We start from the raw sequence: 20,549 nt of genomic DNA on the forward strand, positions 1-20,549 counted from the left end.
ACATCCATTTCCTTATAAAAGACCATAATCCTCCGACGTCCCATGAGACCACCATAGAAGATAAACTGATATATAAAAACACATCTTGATTGGTTTGTTATTTTCCCACCTATGACCTGGAAAACCTAAAGCCCATTACTCTTCCGCCAGTTAAAACGGTGGAGTTTGGTTCCCTGAAGGCAATGCACTATATCGTGTAGTACTGAGCCATTCCTACCAAGCAAGTGCCAGATTCAATCTCAGGCTCCTAGGATTATCCTCGGCCAATTGTAGTCCTTGAGCGGGGGGGGAATGCAGGGAAATCAGGATTCCTGTTTCTAAATGCTTTCCTACCGAAATAAATGTTTCATTGAATGTTTGAATGACAGGCAAGGGCAGAATTGGCTTCACATGAGAAGTAGCCACTTGACCAGAGCCTTGGAGGGTTACCGGCAACCACAGAACCTTCAGTGGAGAATGGAAGCAAATTGTAACAAAACAAGACAATGGAGTTCTGCATGTCATCGGTACCTTTTAGAATCAAATAGTGCCAATATTTTATTACAGCAGATCTCTTGTTCACTCATGGAAATGTCTAATGTATGTGTAACAAATGGTTCTGAATATGCCAGGTTTTTCTAAGTTAATGTGGTGCAAGCATAATCTTGCAAAATCAAAACAATAGCCAACACCTTTTCAGTATTTTGCACTGTGGTAACTGCAGGAAGTTCATTGGTAATAGGAAGCCATCCCAAGGTAAAACAATTGAACAGATTTTTTCCCCCCAAATAAGTGTAATAGAGAAGTACACAAGTGGGAAAAATGACCTGCATAAATTGTGCCGTGTTTCTGCCAAGAAGAGGTAATAAGCTAAGCCACAACTGTCAATTTAACAAAATTTATTTTTGTATAAATATATTTACCAGCAAATGTCACCAAAATTAGCCATGTAAGTAGAAAAATAAAATTTTGATTTCCCCATGTTGACAATATAAATTTCAAAACAAACATTTGATCATTACACAGCAGTAAAAACCCATAATAAATGCTTAAATTCACATTGTTAGACATGTTTAAGGAACAATCAAATTTAGTCAACAACCTTATTTGTACCATGACAGCTCATTTAGAAAGAGAAGTTACTGGTTAGAGGTTTTCATCACATACATTGAATGTTATATAAAGGTATCATTTGTGTAATTAACTCAAATGAACTGGGCTTACAATGAATGCAAGTGACAATGATTAATTACTAAGTGTTTGCTTATGTGGTTCAAATATGTGACCAACACCAAAATTAAGGTGCAAACTTACTTTGAACACAGACTATATGTACAGGTACTACATAAATGACTGTAGGCACAGTATGGCAGACTTCTATATTCTACCTGGTGCACTGGTAGTATCACCACTGTTAACTAAATTACTCGAAGTAAATTTGCAATGAAGCACAAAAGAACGTGAAAATACCACTCTGGTTAAAAGGATACAATGAGGAAAAGTGGAATTGTCAAGTATAACATGAGGAAAATCTCATCTTATGACTGGAAAGGGAAATCTTTCTGACGAGTGGGCGTACTCAGTATTCCGTTGTTCATCATTGGCAGGGCCAATGTTTTATGGTGACGTAATAAAAACAGGATTAGACTTATTCAGTGGGATTTTTACTGGTGTTTTGGGGGTCAGAGTCTAGAATTCCATCTATTTTCCATGAAAATCACAAACCAGCAGCCTACTCACTGGATATCTTGTTGATACCAGATGCAATTTTTAAAAAAAAAATGTTTTTCCCCCCCTCAAGGTTTCCTTTGATAGAAACTATTTAGTGGAATAAATTTAGTGTGACATCACTTGAAGCAACCCCCACTATAAGTGTCAGTTATTAATGAACAAGACCAGCACATAATCAGGCTAGGGAGGGCAAAGGAAGAGAGAGACTGGAAATAAGAAACAAACAAAGGATGAGGAAGGGAAAGAAGACCACGTACAGAGTAAATAATAGCAGCAGTGGGAGGAGTTGAACCACAAGGTTGGATAGCAACCAGACATGGAGCATTTGGCTCATTCTGTCCCGTCCCCCCCACTCACTGTATCCCAGTTGAGTGGAAAGTAAGCAACTTACTAGAGTCTCCTACTGCTGCTCTCTAACCTGAATCTAGAAACGACCTGCATTATAGTCAACTGTGATTTTCCCTTTCAGCGAAGAAGCATTTCACCTCCCCTCGATAGCTGATGTGAGATCAGGAAGGGTATGATGAAAGTGGTGGTATTAACCCTCATCGTACCATTCCCTGGTCCAGGTCATTAGTGCTGGGCCCCATTGCAAACAGCACACAGTTGGTGTAGCCCATTCACTATAGTCACTGTTTTTACAAGTGTTAATATTATTTCATGGCGATTACATCACCATGTGTGGTATAAATAGAAACTATATTCAAAAACTATTAGACTATTACAACTTAGAGATGCATGTTGGCAAATCATGGAAGTATGAAAACTTGTTCAACTGGAGAAAGCGGAGGTAACAGTACATCATATGGACAACTCCCGCAAGTGCTCGGTACCTTTTGTCAACGGTAACAGAATAATCAAATGGAGACAACTCTAAGAACAATGCCGGTTAGAAGAGTCCTTTTCTCACTGGTCATTCCAAACTAGACCCATTAACAACTGTTTACACTCAGGACTAACCTAATGCTCCCAACTTGGACAGACTGAACATAAAAACACAAATTAAATTGTCTACAAAAGTATACAAATATTCAAATGGTTGTTGATTTTAAATACTAGAAAAAATTTAAATGGTTGGCACACCTGAATTGTATGTATAAATGCACAGTGACTGCTGTAGCTAAACACAAGCCAATGGCAAACGCTGTCCATTAAAAAGACATTACTTCTTTGCAAGCTGCAAGTCAAAATGAAAGACAAAGTCCACACACTGTCTTCTTTAATATTGCATCTCACTTCCAAAGTCATGCCCTACTTTCTACTTGTGTAATCAAGCCTGAGGATCAGGGTAATTAGCTTGGAGTGTAGATGACATTCTCATTCATTGGCTCAGCAAAAATACCTGCAGCAGCAATTCTATGTTAAGAAAACCACAACATCTTTTCATCTTTACAGAAGCCGAGCGTATGACCACAGAAGGGCCCCAGTTTTGGCTGTTAAGAAAATCGCCACTAAAAATAAACACCACGTCTTCTGTTTTACCATCAATATACATGTAAATAAATAATGTCACTGAACTCTAGATTTTAATTAATTTTCTGTACAGATGATGATGAATGAGTAAGATGTATTTACCGTTAGTGTCACAGTACATGTTTAAGTGGGTTGATTGCACGATGAGAGATGGTTAAAATCATGAATTCTTTGCTAGGTACAAATGATGGCATTTCATAATTACTGTCAAACAACTATTCCGTTTTTTTTCCAAAAAAAGGAAGTTGTGAAATTACCTATAAATAACAAATTATAAAAAGGGGAACTCTCAGAAAATAGAGTCCATATATTGTTAGGTACAGTAGGACTTGTTCACCTTGTTTAAGCCAAGAAGCTGCAATACTTCAGTTCTTTGGGGCATATACTTAAGTGGCCTAGCCTTTGGTAATCTTCAGTTGGAAGGGTTTTGTTTGCCTTTTCATAATTACCCCAATTGTTGAAGTATTGAAATGTAGTAGGCTGAATCAAAATACATTTTCTGAATTCCTTAGAAAGAAAACTTGAAATGGTCTGACTTTCTAATCCTACAATAAACATGCATACTTTATAATAGCCTTTACATTAAAAAAACCTGTAGAAGTTTTCATCTTCAGTCTGAAACATGTGCAAAAAAATGACAGCCTACTTGTGTACCTTTTAATGCAAATACCACCTCTTTTGGCTTTGAATCTTTAAAAAGAACAAATCTCAGCACTTGAGATATTCAACAAAAACGAGTGCATGCGTCCTTTGTTCTTCAAACTTGGCAATCCACGGAAATCTACAACATTTAAGCTGTTGCCAATTCCTGTTAGTTGAGCAGCAACGATTGGCGTGGACCCTGGTTTGGATTCCACAGGTACAGTGCAATCTTTATGCAGCCACAAACTGGAGAAAGTTGGGATGCCTGGGTCCTCTTGGATAAGCAGATCACCTTCTGCTACAAAGTCGCTAAAATTCGTAGAAAGGCAATCGCAACAATGAAAAATACCTGTCCTACTCCCAGAACCAGTGCTTCAAGAGGCACCATTTGCTTTGTAGCAGCTCTGTAGACACCAGCAATAGCTGCACCTGCAAAAGAGTTGAATAGCAAGTCACTTGGGTATGGTGTATATAACATTTATATAGAGTACATGGATATATCTAGGAAGCTGCAACACAATCAAGGGGCTTGGATAACACAACGGTCAAACAATTATTAACTGCAGCATATCCCCTCAGTATGTGACAACAAATTGTATTTATATAGCGCCTTTAACGTAGTAAAACGTCCCAAGGCACTTCACAGGAGCACAATCCGACAACAATTGAAACTGAGCCAAAGAAGGAGACATTAGGACAGGTGACAGCAGAAAATGTTATCAGTGGTGCTGGCAAGTCATCGGATCTCTCTAATCAAATCAGTGAGTGCCTCGCTGGAAATGCCCAAGAACAGGTTAAGCCATCACCACCTAGAAAACAGGTCTGCTCTAAAAACGTATTAGGATTCTGTACCACTAGATATAAACAACTTTGGAAGTGTACCAGGCTGCACATTGGTGTAATCATCAAGTGTGTTATGTATTGCGCCCGAAGTGTGCACAGTACAGGGACTGATTTCTAATGGTAGAGTACAAGTACTGCATCTTGTTCTTTAAAGGAATAAATAAAATCCAGTGAGATTAAAAATAACAGCATGAGAAGGGGAAAACTATTGAAAGATTGTAATTGACACCTTCTCAAAAAAAATGCAATTTCAATAATATTTCATTCACATTGTAACTATTTGCTTTGTCACACATTATAGTAGCTGAAGACTGATGACTGCAGTCCTGCCAGATGTTTTGGGGAATGGATGCAGATAATTTAATACGCTCCATGAGGCCTTCTATTTAAAACTTTAATACTGCTAGACCTTTAAATGGCTTTCTCTTTACCCGACAGGTCTTTGTAGTGTATGCAGCCATCTTGGAAAATGCAGAAATCTTGAATGATTTCAATAATTCTGAAACAGTGCATCAGCAAGAGGAAGGAGTAGGATTTCTGCTGTACAAGAGCTCACCTTCCAAATTGTCTCTGCTTACCCCAAGTTTACTTTTCATCCTTACAACTGGTTCAGACTGATCAAATTTATTGGTTGATCATCTCTGGTTAAGGCAAGAGAATCACAAAGACTGGAAGAAAATAGGAGAAAGATCCAAAGGCCAAGGACAGAAATAACGAGGTGGGCCATGAACTAATTTGAACCCAAGAATACCGAAACTTTGCCCAGGAGAACACGTTGTTAATACATAAGCTTTTTGTGGTAAATAGGCTAAATCTTAAACAGCTATTATTTTAATGAAGGTTCATTCATTACATACCTAAAAAGAAAAGACACCAGAATAAAAAGGTCACCTTTGATTTAACAGGACTGGGATAGCTTGTACCTCAACTACTGTACTATATTTTGTAACATGGAAACATTAAAGTAATTGGAACTCAGATGCTTCAGGATAGGAGAAAAAACTATTAGGAGAACATTCTTAATTAAGGAAAGATGCATTTTTATAAAGGTATTGAACAAATGCTTACTGGTCAACACTGCTGCAATGATTGGTCCCAGGATCCCCGCCAGGATACCCAAAGACATGAAACGTCCATATTTGTGGTGCCGCAGCATTACAAACGCCAGTAATCCGGCAGGAACGTAGATAAAAACCGTAGATACCAAAGCCCAAAGGAACACTCCATACCACATCTCTGTAAGGAACAAAAATTAAGGGTTAGGCCAAAACCAAAAACATTACTTTTGCTGCAGCCAGCCTGGTGCTGAAGGGGATTCATAAATGAATTATATTTAATGATGTACACCTTTCTCTGGGAAAATAATCAGCAGACTAAAAGCAAAAGAGCACCTAGTTCATGTAGGTCTTGTCCTGTGATAAATAATGGTGTTAAATGCTCAATCAGAAGAAATTCTCCTCCTCCTACCTCTAAATTTGTTTCATCTGGGTCTTCAGTAAATTACTTCATGTACTTGTTCTTTCACTGCCCCAGTTTTGCCCCTTACCCCATCTCTTCTGAAGTCAGTGATTTGTTCTGCGGTGCACTTTCATGGGTAGAGGTGGTCCTTGCACAAATCACTACTCCTCTAGGTGTGGCCTGGACAACGAGCGTCCATGGGACATCACAATCCAGCTCCAGTCACCGACAATGTAAAGCTTCCTTAAGGGGAGTGCTGCACAGTGATCAGGAACATTTCCTCTCTATAGCGCAGGCTGAAGTCAAACATATTCTTCAACTGCATCCAGGGATGAATATATAATTGAATGGATTGTAAAGAGAATTAGGGTTAGTTCATAACTGACACCACCACCACCACCTGATACCAACAGCACTGGCTACATACTTTGCTTGATACCTGAGATTTTAAAATATTTACAGTATTGGTATGTAGTGTAACTTTCACTAGTATTTACTGAAGTAGATATTATTGGCCCAGAATTTGCTGGAGTAGGGCATCTCACAGAGAACCCCGTTTGTTAGATTTTTCTCCTCATCCTTCAGCTCGAAAAAATTTTGTGCCACAAACTGCTGAAGTGCGAGCTGATAAAGGCAAGGTCAACGAGGCATCTGGGACCTTGGTGAATGATGGGACCAACAATTTCAACCAATGAGATTTAAGGATAGAGAAACAGGAACGACAGAGAAGGAAATAGGGGAAATAAAGTCAAATTAGATACAGAAAGAGAGGGGAAGAAAGATTGGTTTAAGAGAGAGAGGAAAAAAAAGACAGATATGGAAAAAAGTGAGAAATTTTTAAAGAATTCCTCTAGGAACAATTTACTACCTGCAGGAATGAGACGCCACAGTTTCAACTGTGGGCTAGAGGCGTTAAGTGACATTGCAGGAACATAAATCTTATTAAGAGGGTGCTCACATCGTTAAGTACCAGCCCTAACTTTCTGCGGAGAGATTAATTCATATTTACTGACCAAATGCAGCAATTTCTTGAAACTCACCGGGAAGTCGAGGGCGAGCTCCCATTTTTGCAAGATTTAACGAAGGAGCAGTGCAAATCGTCCAGCAATTTGTGGCGATTCGCAACTCATGGCATATCTCTTCCTTACCACAAACTGCTGGGTTATTTACACACTAATAACGATGTGCACATTAAAATTGCCATATTTTCCCAGCAAATTCTGAGCCATTGTATTTCATTTGATTTTAAATTGAATTAATCATGAAAAAAAAACAGGAATTATGTCAGCATGATATTCGCACCATTGTAGATTCCAATTTCATCCAATGAATTTCTGAAATAGTCATTCCTTATACAACTGGGAGAGAAACTGCTACACTAATTAATTAAATTAACAATCCTGCTGGACTTAAAAGAAATCAGATCAGACAGTGGTGTAGTGTAGAATGATGATACATTTCATCAGAGGCCTTGCTGTTGTAATTTGTGCAAAAAAAAATGAAGTTAAATCAGTTAACTCCACCCAAAAGCATTACAGCCTTCTGTTCTGTGATCATATGGAGCAGTTTCTAATGAAATGCATGAGCAGAACCTCCCTTCCCAAAACGGAACCTCCCACTGCATGCCCACCACTCCTCCTCCTCCAAACAGACATCCCCCTAATTGCCTACTCCTCCTCCAGACAAACTTCTTCCCCTACTTTCTGCAGTCTTCCCAGCCACACATCCTCCTCCAGCCAGTAGTTAGCTGCAAGCTTTTCCATGTCTATGCCAGTCCAGCAAAAGCACTGATTCGAGTGTGTTGCCTTTTGAAACAATCCTGAAATGGTGAAATGAACTGAGCGAACATTTAGCACTGACCTACTGACAAATGTATAAAAATGTTGTGAGTATGCATCAAACGTCAGCTGCTCTGAACTTTTGAACTCAGTCTGTCAAAAAGATGACAAAAGCTAAGGAGACTGTCAGCGAGGACCCAAGTGGTCAGGCAGGAGGATTGGACAGATGAGATGAGCCGAGGAGCAGAGGGAAAGTGAAGCGACAGAGGGAGATACTGCAGTCTGGTCTGATGAGGATTGTCTGTTTCTCTTACTGAATGAACTTGAAAACTGATGGCTGTTAATGCAATAGCATTTAAATAAAAAACTACATGCTCACACACAAAATAAAGCTGTTTGTGGGTGAGGGGATTGTACAATTGCAGCAATGTGTGTCTAATCTAACCCAATGATCCGTGGCTAGTTTTAAATAGTTTTATATAACCACATACACACAGTATAAGGACTCATTACCAGCTCACAATAATTAAACCCAGATATTCATTTTTACAGCTAATAGTAATCAAATGACAACCCCTGAGCACACAACGTGTTATCTACAACACAGTAGTTAGGAGCGTGACCCACACACATTCATTTTCCAGAACTTACTAATATGTGTGATAGAAGGTTTAGGAGCTATGGAATTTTTTTATTTTTTTTTGAGTGACCTGTAAGAGGAAGTTTTCTGACTGCACATTATGCATTTGAACAACATTCTGATAAAATTACCATTCTGTGAAATAAAAAATGGTGACCTACACAGATCAGAATCTATCAGGGACATTTTTGCTTTTAACTTCCTGCGTACATGTAATATACGCATAAAAGCTCTAACTAGCATTTTGAAAATACCAGGGCTTTTAAAGAAAATAAACTGAATGAAAGTAACACGTTTCAGAGTTTGTAAAACAGAGATTTTCAAGCAATTGTTTGGGTTAGAACTGAAAACATAGAAAATAGGAGCAGGAGTAGGCCATTCAGCCCTTTGAGCCTGCTCCGCCATTCAATATGATCATGGCTGATCCTCTATCTCAATACCATATTCCCGCTCTCTCCCCATACCCCTTGATGCCTTCTGCGTCTAGAAATCTACCTATCTCCTTCTTAAATATATTCAGTGACTTGGCCTTCTGTGGTAGAAAATTCCAGAGGTTGACTGCCCTCCGAGTGAAGATATTTCTCCTCATCTCATTTCTAAATGTCCTACCCCGTATCCTGAGACTGTGACCCCTTGTTCTGGACCCCCCAGCCAGGGGAAACATCCTCCCTGCATCCAGTCTGTCTAGCCCTGTCAGAATTTTATACGTTTAATGAGATCCCCTCTCATTCTTCTAAACTCGAGTGAATACAGGCCTAGTCGACCCAATCTCTCCTCATACGACAAGTTCTGCCATCTCAGGAATCAGTCTGGTGAACCTTCGCTGCACCCCCTCTATGGCAAGACCACCAAAACTGCACACAATACTCCAGGTGTGGTCTCGCCAAGGCCCTGTATAACTGAGGAGGAGGGAGCCACGCTCACAGTAAAGACAATTCTAGAAAACCTTCCAGCTGTACACATTTTCTTGACTACACAGTGCCATACTCTGAGGATCAACCAGAGCTAAATGCAACAAAGTATCAGATGCACAACTGTAAAACAGCTGGCGTAAAAGTTTATCTTTGCACAGATACACAAAAACCATTAAATTGTTTTTAAAAAAAAAATCTAGCTGAAGCCTTAAACATACAAACAAACTGAATTTATCTCTGCATCACAAACAGTAATTAAACCAGCTGACCACCTGAACTCCCTCACTATATTGCAGAAACGAACCTGGTTTGAACATCCATTCCAGGAAGTAATCTACATGTCCAGGCTCGCCAGGAAAGATGCCTCCAATTGCTGGAATGTTTCGAGTTCTGGTTTGCACTTGGGTGATTCTTGGACACTAACAGGCAGAGTCTACCAGATCACTGGGTGTCTTCTGTGGAGTATTTGACATGATTTCCCAACCATACCATTTTAATTTAATTTTGATAGTTTGTTTTGGGTGGGCCACCTCTCCTTGAACGTTTAGTGGGGTCCCCCTTTAGGGAAGGCAATTAATGTAAACCATCCATTCTATCAGCTTCCTGCAAAATATGACCCATTCCAGCAAGTACTCCCAAAAACAGACAACAGCAGAACAGGACGGTACTAAGTCTTGAAATAAAAAAATCATATAAATTTCCTCACAAAATTCTCTGCCAGCCACATTTTCAAAAATTGCATGGACACTAACAGACTAAAGAAAGTTTTAAAATTATTTTTAAAATCACAACACTAATCAAGTAGCAACAGAGCATGCTTGTTGCAATAGCAATAAAGAGAAAACTACCTCAGTATAGTAACAACATGGTTCATGTTCCACAAACCAACACAAAATCATTCTGAAATTAAAGGCAATGCTAATATCTTAAATATTTTAATAAAAGCACTTTAGTTGTGATACAAGACACATGAAGTACTGTTGTGGAAAAATTAAATTTATATTTCTGTTGAGGATCACCCACATAATTAGTATGGGACTTCAATGCTCACTGTGAATGAAGAGGTCTTCCATAAGAATGAAACAGAATCAATATTTCACTCTGGCACATCAAGAATGCTCTCTGTACAACAGAATAAATAAACTGCCTACTGCTGAAATGTCAGAAGGAGTGTATGTTTTGAGTCACATTTATGCAGAGAAAGGAGTAGGCATTACCAATGTGTTTCAAAGACCTCAAAATCCTAAAGATTGAAAATTAATCATTTTTTTCTTTTAATAGTCCAGTGTGTACATTAAACTCAATAGTAAAATACACTTTTGATTATTAAGTCAGCAACATAGAATGAGAAATTACAACACCTTGTGCTTAGCAACACAAAACAGCAAGTGCATTGTTATGCTGATTGGGTTAAATGAAGAGGGGAGGGAGGAGGCTCGTGTGCAGCATAAACACTAGCATGGACCAATTGGGCCAAATGGCTTGTTCCTGTGCTGTACATTCTATGTAATAATTCAATTTACCAACAATAAACAATATTATGACATAACTGATGAATGGCAGATGGGAGTTTAATTTAGATAAATGTGAGGTGATGCATTTTGGTAGATCGAATCGGGCCAGGACCTACTCCGTTAATGGTAGGGCGTTGGGGAGAGTTATAGAACAAAGAGATCTAGGAGTACAGGTTCATAGCTCCTTGAAAGTGGAGTCACAGGTGGATAGGGTGGCGAAGGCGGCATTCGGCATGGTTGGTTTCATTGGTCAGAGCATTGAATACAGGAGTTGGGATGTCTTGTTGAAGTTGTACAAGACATTAGTAAGGCCACACTTGGAATACTGTGTACAGTTCTGGTCACCCTATTATAGAGAGGATATTATTAAACTAGAAAGAGTGCAGAAAAGATTTACTAGGATGCTACCGGGACTTGATGGTTTGACTTATAGGGAGAGGTTAGATAGACTGGGACTTTTTTCCCTGGAGAGTAGGAGGTTAAGGGGTGATCTTATAGAAGTCCATAAAATAATGAGGGACATAGATAAGGTAGATAGTCAAAATCTTTTCCCAAAGGTAGGGGAGTTTATAACAAGGGGGCATAGATTTAAGGTGAGAGGGGAGAGATACAAAAGGGTCCAGAGGGGCAATTTTTTCACTCAAAGGGTGGTGAGTGTCTGGAACGAGCTGCCAGAGGCAGTAGTAGAGGTGGGTACAATTTTGTCTTTTAAAAAGCATTTGGACAGTGACATGGGTAAGATGGGTATAGAGGGATATGGGCCAAGTGCAGGCAATTGGGACTAGCTTAGTGGTATAAACTGGGCGACATGGACATGTTGGGCCAAAGGGCCTGTTTCCATGTTGTAAACTTCTATAACTCTAACTGTGTGCATTTACACTAGCACCCATACCCAGTTGTCTACAGCAGAATATTCTAATGTGAATGCTAGACCCATTTATGCTGTGGAGTGCCAGGTTCAATCATGCCATAAAGAAAACTGTAAAGGGAATGATTATGTGAGCAAATATTGGAAACGTTCAACCTCTACAGTCTGCAAAGGCAGCAGCATCATCAGTGATGGGACTTACTGGGGTAAAAGAAACATCTGAGGTATATGAAATATTAAATCTCAGAATATAATTTCAATGTGTTAGAAAAGTAGGAGTAGAGGACATAAATTTTAATTAATGATGAGTAAATCTGAAATAGATATAACTTACTCAGATCAATAAATGTTTGGAAAAATCTACAAGACAGTGTAGCAGACACAGAAACTGTAGGAGCATTCAGAATGCAGTTGGATAGTAGACTGTGGTTCCTGGCTAAGCAACCTTTTCAAGTTCTTTAGTTTTCTTATGTTCTTTTTAATGCGAATGTGCACATTCAATACTTTTAAAATCCATGGCAGTGGATCAGATTTCCAGTGGACAAAATTGGAATCTAGATGCCAAAGTATCTAAATGGACTACAGATTCTGGACATTCATGGGTAGTGATATGCCTCAGAACTGCACCGGAAGGGAGAGGAAGGCAGAAGAGTGCAAAATACACCGAATTGAACTTCAGACTTGTTGGTCTTGATGCAACATATTTTTGTTTCCTTTTAACAGCACTGAGTAATGATAAAAGCTTCAAGACTGTGCAATTTGAAAGTATTGCCCTGTCTGAGTATGAAGTATTTATATAACCAGTATTTATGCGAGGGCAGTGGTGGCATCATGTTTACAACACTAACCCCGAATGTGTCGAAATGCTATATAATTAACAAACCGCAGAGACGTGCCACCCAGCAGGAAGCCAACCAAATATAATGGGACGGCGCTGCCCCCTGACCCGTTACTCTCAGGCCCTTCGACCCTCTCCATGGAGACGGCGGCCAGTCCCCCGCTCCCTCGCCACGGGGCGGCAGCACTCCGGCCACCTTCCCCTTCCCCTCTTCACACAGCAGCCCCCCCGCCCGCCCGCCCCCATCACTCACCGGAGAATTGGCAGAAGGATGTGGTGACGTTTCCAGCGCAGGTCGCGTTCCCGACCCGGGGGATCAGGCCCAGGCTCAGGATCTGCTGCACCAAGAAGCCGCCGCTCTGCATGGCTCAGCCATCCAACAGGTCCTAGAATTCAAACGGATCGAAAGGCCGATACTTCCAGACGGCCGCCATCACCGACTCTGCACAACCTAACTCGACAGCAAGGGGTGAGGTGACGCCTCCTGATTGACGCCCCTTTCCGCCATTTAGGACCCGCGCCGCTCGGCCCACCACAGGCTCCGTCCAACGGCAGCAACGAATCAGCGCCGAGCGGAGGCGGGCGCTAGTTATCCCTACTACGTCACCTAAGTGACGCATTAGACGACCAATAAAAGAGAGCAAAATATGAGCTCGAACGCCAAGTGACAGCGAATCAACGCCGAGTAGAGGCGGGCACTCGATGTCGGTCATCAGCGTGAGCTTAATTGGCGTGCAGTGCGACCAATCAGATTGTAGAAAGATATGACCTCACAGAAGAGCAATTTGAGCGAATCAAGTTCGACTGATGGAAAGATTTTTTTTGAGGTAAAAGTATATTCTTGAATTTCCGGTCGGCCGATTCGGTACGAATTAGATTTTAAAAATCCTCGCGGCAAATCTATTATTCGGAGTGATTTATTTTGTCGCCGGGACACGGGCGCGAGGCTGGCCGTCTGTTTAAAGCGCGTGATGCGTTGGAAATTTGAACGGGGCCGAAGGTCGTGCTGAATGTGTTCGGTGGAGCGGTGATTCCGTGCGAGTTTGTCCGCTGCGAGGCACCATATCGGCGGTTGGGCCGGGTCAGGCTCCGCGCTGAGGTGGTGCGGCGGCGATCCGGGCCGGGCTGAGGTGGTGCGGCGGCGATCCGGGCCGGGCTGAGGTGGTGCGGCGGCGATCCGGGCCGGGCTGAGGTGGTGCGGCGGCGATCCGGGCCGGGCTGAGGTGGTGCGGCGGCGATCCGGGCCGGGCTGAGGTGGTGCGGCGGCGATCTGGGCTGGGCCGGGCCGGGCCGGGCTCCGCTGCAGGGGATTTGAGGGCAGACCAGACACCGGGCCCCCCGGGAGGCCGTTCACGGGAGGAGAGATGTCGGATTCCGATTCGGAGAATTACTCGTCAGAGGAGGACGCGGATTACGAGCCTTCAGGTAAATTTACTTCTTCCATCCATTGTGGGTCTTTGCTGTCATTCCCTTTGAGTGTCGGAGGGAGACCCATATGTTCGGCTGATGTCCTTTAATTTTCACTCTGTACTGGGTGCAGTTATACCGCCTGCCTCAACTCAGGTGACTTCACACATAAAAAGCACTTGTATTGATTCAACGCTGAAGCCATTTCATATCAATGCAAACTTTGTAGTGTAGTTGATTTTTGAAACGTCCCATCTCCTCTTGCAAATATCCTTTTTGGAGGCATTTGAATTGCCTCTGAAACAGTTTAAGCTGTTTCCAGTAGAAAGACTCCTTTTTTTTCTGATGTTGTGACAGTGTTACAAGAGAAAGGCCTGTCAGATGACGCAATGAATGTTCTGTAACTAGAAGATCACTGTTTGCAAAGTTGCACAGTAATAAATTGCTGGAGGGAATAGGAAGTACAATGTGAAGCGACTACTCCAGGTTGAGTTCCTAGAATAGCCTTATTGTGTGTTTGTGGATGGACTTTGTAGCACGGCAGACACTTCTTGGACTCAGAGCCCAGCATTCAGTAGAGTACAGAGGGTGTTTAAAAGATGAAATTAAAAGGACTACAGATTTGTTTCAAATGGGGAAGGTACAGAGTGTATACGGTTGTAAACCATCATTATGGATGCTTCTGCAAGCAAATCGAGGTTTGTGAGACATCAGGCATTCTTGTTTCAAACTGGGTGTGCTTTATAGGATCATAGAAATTACATTAGAGAGGGAAACCATACGGCACATCACACCTGTACTGATATTTACCCTAATCCCTGTTCCTTTTCTCACTATTCTCTTACATTCTTCCTTTTCAATATTTAACCAATTCCATATTAAATGGTGTCATAGTCTCTGCTTTAATAGCCACTTGTGGTAAAGCATTCCATGTTTCAAGAACCCACTGCAAGAAAATATTTTTTCTAACAGCCCCCTGAGTTTTGATGATCCTATGCTCCCTTTTTACCAGTTTGACAATTAGTAGAAGCATCCTTTCACTGTTTTCTCAAAACCTTGCAGAATTTTGAAAACCTCTCTTAACTGTCTCTGTTTCAGTGAAAAAAGCGCCAAAGTTTTGAGTGTTTATTTATAACTGTAACTTCTTCTTCCTGGTAACATGCTAGTGAATCTTTGCTGTACCTTTTCCATGGCTCTAATATCTTCCTATAACAAGGTACCCAGAACTGCACAGAATGTGGTCCAATAAATGTCTTGTACAAGTTCAATATTACTTCCTTGCTCTTCTATTTAATGACTCCATGTATAAATTCCAGAATCCAATTTGCCTTTTTTTAATGTTTATTTCTACCTGTACTTCCACCTTTAAAGATCTATCTGTCTGCACCTCCTGATCTCTTTCTTCCTGTTGCTCTCCGGATGTACTTTCTTTCACTACTGCTTTTCCCCCTCAAAGTACTATTTTACATTTCTTTGCAGTGATCTGTATCTGACACCTGAAGTGGAGATGCCGGTGATGGACTGGGGTTGACAATTGTAAACAATTTTACAACACCAAGTTATAGTCCAGTTAACTTGGTGTTAACTTGGTGTTGTAAAATTGTTTTTTGTACTGGACTATAACTTGGTGTTGTAAAATTGTTTACAATTGACACCTGAATGCTCACTTCACTAATCTATCTGTGTCCTCCTGAAATTTACAGCATGACCCCATGTTTCCTGCCTTGGCCACACATTTGATATTACAGTCCCCACCGCTTATAGCAGGCACGTTGGTGTCAATGCGATTTGCCCGCTGTAAGCGATGCACGGTGTAATCAAGAAACTTAAAAAGAGTTTTTTTATATTAGTTGTCAGAATAACACAAGTTTTGACTGAATTATATTCTGATATTGGTTAATATTTTGGTAAGTTTTGGGCCAGGGCCCTAGTCTACTTGGCCACCATCCTCGAATACCTGATGGCTGAGATTCTGCAGCCGGCGGGAAACCCCGTCACCTGCAGCTTGCCCTCTACAACGACAAGGAGTTCAACAAGCTGGCAAGAAAGGCTCCCAGCAGTCTCATGAGTTCTAGAGGCCCCAAGGGGATTGGGGGGCGACTGGTAGCGGAGACGCTGCCTGATCCAAGTCGCAGACATCCAAGAATGACCGACACATCACTAAGGTAATCGCACTTTAACGAGGTGTGAACAGTTGATTGAAGCTGCTTGAATTGCTTGAAATAGTTGGCCCGCTTAATACATTTCAAGTGACGCCTTTGTAATTGATGCCTATGGTGATGTCAAACAGTTAGCGCCATTTGCCTGATATAGCCGGCTGTCTGGAATAAGCAGAATATACGTGGTGGGGACTGTATTAGCAAACTTTATCATTCTTCTTGTGCCTATATCCAAATAAGGTTGTATAAATGAGAACAAAAGAAGTCCCAGTACAGATCCTGGGGCAACCCATTACCCGCATCCATCAGATAGCAGAGTCTTGTGAAGATGTTTTTTGTACCCACATGATGTGCAGGATGAGTACTAACCAAGACCAGAAGTGAGAAGCATGCATTGTTTTGCCCCTTTTTAAACTCTCCCACATTTTCCAAATCAAATGGAAAATTGCCTTGTTCATATATTTATTTTGGTTTAGTAATGTACAAAAAGAGGATTCAAAGGGAAATGTGCAAAAAAAGTTAATGCAGTGCCTCTTTGTCTTTTACAGATGAAGATTACAGTGAAGATGATGTCAATGAGCTGGTGAAAGAAGATAATCTAGAGGGAGAAGATGAACAACCTCAGAAAAAGAAATCCCTAAAGAAAACAGGAAAAGGAATCCCCTCCAGGTAAATGGATTCTATAATTTGGGTTGGCACTGAGTGCAAGGCCTTCATATGGTGATGTTGACACTGCTCTCACACTGAAAGCCAAATTAAGAACTTTCTGCCTCTATCTTACTGTGTGTTTCCCTATCATCACCACCAGTGACAGATCCATCATGCCTTGCACTCTCCAAATCCCTTCCTAAACCTGTCTCCTTGTTATAGGTGTCTGCATCTCCAAAATCTCTTTCGTTGACCAGGCTTCGAACATTTTCCTTAAGTCTTCCCCCAACTCCTGCTTAGTGTCCGAGCCCCTCAACCCTTTCTTGTGAAATGCCCTGGAGTATTTTGTTACATTAAAGGTGCCATATAAGTGAAAGTTGTTGGCTGTCTGACAGCCTGCACATTCAAACACCAGAAAGTCTTGCACTGTAGCTTCCAGGCTCTGCCTCATGAGCCTGATCACTCAGACATCAAACAGACTTGGCCCCTGAATGCCACACTTGAACATTATTCTATCTTCAAGACTCTATATTATCTCCTCTCATCAAGCCTTGACTCTTGAACGTCCTTGCTATGCTTAACTCTCTGCCAAATTTTTCATGTAATCTAAAGCCTCTAAGTCCTCTTGTGTGCACATATTACTGCCACTCTTCATCTGAGTCTTCCCTTCTCTCTTCCCTCTACCCACCATCCCCTCCATCTCACTGGCTACCCCTTGGCCCAAAGAATTCATGTTCTTCCTGTCTCTGACTCCCATGTCCCCTTTTAATCTCCCCTCTTCTCCAGCAAATAACTCCCTTGGACCCCACTCAATGTTACTGCTCAACTTATTTCCCACTGTGGCTTCTCTCTACTCCTCCCTTGGTATTCTCCACCAAGGCAACTGCAGCACCCAATTCCATCATCCCCCAATTTGGTGACCTGGTGCTTAATTATTCTGCAACCTATATTTTTAACCATAGTACATTCAACATGACAAAGCTGAGTACAGAAAGTAAAATACAAGCTTTATTTCTTTGTTTTTATTGAATTTAGCCTATCTTGTGCATAAGTCCCTAAAAGAGACCTGATATGTATAAAAGCCATTCTTCCAATCTTAACTTCCAAACTCTTGTTTGGCAGAAAAGGAAACCGAAAGGGATTATGTTTAAAGTGTGAAGATGAAGGAGAAAGGGATGATGAACACGCTGCAGACCCAGAGGATGGTGTGACGGTAGACAAGGAATTGAAGGAAAAGAAGAAAGCTGACGACCTTTGGGCCAGCTTCCTGAGTGATGTCGGGCATAAGTCTAAACCTGTAGCAACAACTCCAACTTCCAGCAAAGAGGTAATGATAAACACAGAGCTAGATCATAAAACAAGGAGAATAAAAATAGTGGTAGCTGCAGGATGATGTTTATGACATGAGAGAAAATATTGATAGCTGTTTTTGGCTTTGAAAATGTTTTTATTTTCCAGCTGATGATCTGGTTGATAATAGCTCACAGGTTCGATAGTCCTGGTAAACTATTAAAACAACTTGCATTTATACAGTGCTTTTAATGTAGTAAAACATCCCAAGGAGCTTCGCAGGAGCGTACGACAAAAATTGACACCGAGCCAGTGAAGGAGATGTTAGGACAGGTAGGCAAAAGCTTGACCAAAGAGGTAGGTTTTAAGGAGGGTCTTAAAGGAGGAGAAAGAGGTGGAGAGGCAGAGGGGTTTAGGGAGGGAAATCCAGAGCTTAGGACCTAGACAGTTGAAAGCACGGCCACCAGTAGTGGTGTGAAGGAAGCGGGGGATGGACAAGAAGCCAGAGTTGGAGAAACACAGAGTTCTCGGAGGGTTGTAGGGCTGGAGGAGGTTACAGCGATAGCAAGAATGAGGATGAACATGATGAAGATTGAAACATATGGATGAGAATTTTAACATGGTGGATGGAGCTCGGGCACTGGAAGCCAATGAAGGTCACCGAGCACAGGGGTGATAGGTGAGCAGGACTTGGTGTGAATTAGGATATGGGCAGCAGAATTTTGGATGAGCTTAAGTTTATGGTGGGTAGAAGATGGGAGGCCAGCCAGGAGAGCATTGGAATAGTCAAATCTGGAAGTAACAAAATGATGGATGACGGTTTTGGCAGTGGTGGAGATGTGCGATATTCCAGAGGTGGAAGTAGGCGGTTTTGCTGATGGAGAAGATTTGTGGTCGGAAGCTCAGCTCAAGATCAAATAGAACGCCAAGATTGCGAATGGTCTGGTTCAGCCTGAGACAGTGGCCAAGGAGGGGGATGGAATCGGTGGCTGGGGAATGGAGTTAATAGCAGGTGCCAAAGACAGTGGCTTCTGTCTTCTCAATGTTTATCACCCTGTGCTCGCTGACCTACATTGGCTCCCGGTCTGGCAAAGCCTCGATTTTAAAATTCTCATCCTTGTTTTCAAATCCCTCCATGGCCTTGGCTCTCCTTATCTCTGTCACCTCCTTCAGCCGTACAACCCTCCGAGATTTCTGCGTTCCTCCAATTCTGACGTCTTGTGTAATCCCTATTTTAATCGCTCCATCATTGGCGGCCGTACCTTCAGCTGCCTGGCCCTAAGCTCAGGAATTCCCTCCCTAAACCTCTCCGCCCCTCTGCCTCTCTCTCCTCCTTTGAGCTGCTCCTTAAAACCTACCTCTTTGACCAAGCTTTTGGTCACCTGTCCTAATATCTCCTTATGTGGCTCGGTGTCAAATTTTGTTTGAAAACACTCCTGTGACGTGCCTTGGAATGTTTAAAGATGCTATATAATTGTTGTTAATTGGAGGAAATTTTGGCTCATCCAGGACTGGATGTCTGACAAACAGAGGCAGTGGAGGGGTCGAGAGAGGTGTTGGTGAGGTAGAACAGGGCCTGTTAGCGTACACGTGGAACCTGACGGCGTGTTTTTGGATGATTTCGCTGCGCAGCAGCATATAGATGAGAAATAGGAGGGGGGCAAGGATAGATCCAGGAGTTCCTGATCATAATTATGATGCAGAGGGGTTTTCTGAGTGCAATTGTGTGACTTGCATATGCAGTTATAGACTGGAAAGTCCCTTTCTCAAATTATTGTATATCATAATTCCTTTTGTAACTTTATATGTTGCTCTCTGGATGTGGGCATCTGTTCTAGTTTATTTCAATATCATAACTACTACACCACAGTGTGTACAGCGACTGAGATCACTGGATCCTACCTGGTCATTTAAGCAATAATGTCCCTCTCTTTTAATGTCATTCTGGTAGTGGTTCCTACTTTGTGGATTGCTAGAATTGGCAAAGCTCTTGGATGTTTTTTGGGGACTTTTGATGTGGGTACGAAGCTGGAGACTGGTGCAAATGTTCCGCTACCTACTGCGAGTTTGAGTGAAGTGTTGATGGTGTTACGGTATCTATTGGGATTTCCTCATCCAAGTAAATGCAATTTTGTTTTGCTTCAGAGCAAGGTCACACACAAACTAAAAGCATAATCTGCAATCTGTCAAACTACCAGCATTTTTAAAATGATTCCCATACCGCAGTTTTTACAAGGGAGAAACAGCTTTAACATTATTGCGCAAGTAATTGAAGCTGATTTTGAAAGCTACAGTAAATTGTTATGGTAGTTTAATGGGGAAGAATATCTGACTGAATTGCTGAGCAATTCTAAATGATGGAAACCT

The 20,549-nt window shown here is 41.6% G+C and overlaps 2 protein-coding genes across 3 annotated transcripts in view; one reads left to right on the top strand and one right to left on the bottom strand.

Moving 5' to 3' along the window:
• Window positions 1-896: 896 nt before the first annotated feature.
• On the bottom strand, window positions 897-13,241 carry tmem170a (transmembrane protein 170A). 2 transcript variants are annotated; one of them, XM_067997852.1, is made up of 3 exons: window positions 12,932-13,241; window positions 5,737-5,904; window positions 897-4,254 (listed from the first exon to the last, which is right to left on the bottom strand). In XM_067997852.1, exons 1-3 carry the CDS (start codon window positions 13,041-13,043, stop codon window positions 4,124-4,126), a joined length of 411 nt encoding a protein of 136 aa, XP_067853953.1. In that variant the 5' UTR covers window positions 13,044-13,241; the 3' UTR covers window positions 897-4,123. The 2 variants fall into 2 exon arrangements, with proteins under 2 accessions (XP_067853953.1, XP_067853954.1); XM_067997853.1 differs by lacking the exon at window positions 12,932-13,241 and adding an exon at window positions 6,215-6,448.
• A 291-nt stretch (window positions 13,242-13,532) lies between these two features.
• cfdp1 (craniofacial development protein 1) overlaps window positions 13,533-20,549 on the top strand; it is a 153,653-nt gene continuing 146,636 nt past the window's right edge. Inside the window, exons 1-3 of the mRNA XM_067997851.1 lie at window positions 13,533-14,103; window positions 16,793-16,913; window positions 18,015-18,219. Coding sequence (XP_067853952.1) covers window positions 14,043-14,103; window positions 16,793-16,913; window positions 18,015-18,219 — 387 coding nt within the window. The 5' untranslated portion in view covers window positions 13,533-14,042. The remainder of the gene's footprint in view (window positions 14,104-16,792; window positions 16,914-18,014; window positions 18,220-20,549) is intronic.

The sequence above is a fragment of the Heptranchias perlo genome, chromosome 16 (genome assembly GCF_035084215.1).
Source record: "Heptranchias perlo isolate sHepPer1 chromosome 16, sHepPer1.hap1, whole genome shotgun sequence".
Classification (NCBI taxonomy): domain Eukaryota; kingdom Metazoa; phylum Chordata; class Chondrichthyes; order Hexanchiformes; family Hexanchidae; genus Heptranchias; species Heptranchias perlo.

What these genes read in the sequence shown, in the direction of transcription:
- tmem170a (XM_067997852.1), bottom strand. Translation starts at nt 13,043, where the DNA reads ATGCAGAGCGGCGGCTTCTTGGTGCAGCAGATCCTGAGCCTGGGCCTG. An exon ending in ATCCTTCTGCCAATTCTCCG is followed by an intron (nt 5,905 to 12,931) that starts GTGAGTGATGGG and finishes TGTTCCTTACAG; the next exon opens with AGATGTGGTATGGAGTGTTC. An exon ending in CATTGCAGCAGTGTTGACCA is followed by an intron (nt 4,255 to 5,736) that starts GTAAGCATTTGT and finishes ACTCTTTTGCAG; the next exon opens with GTGCAGCTATTGCTGGTGTC.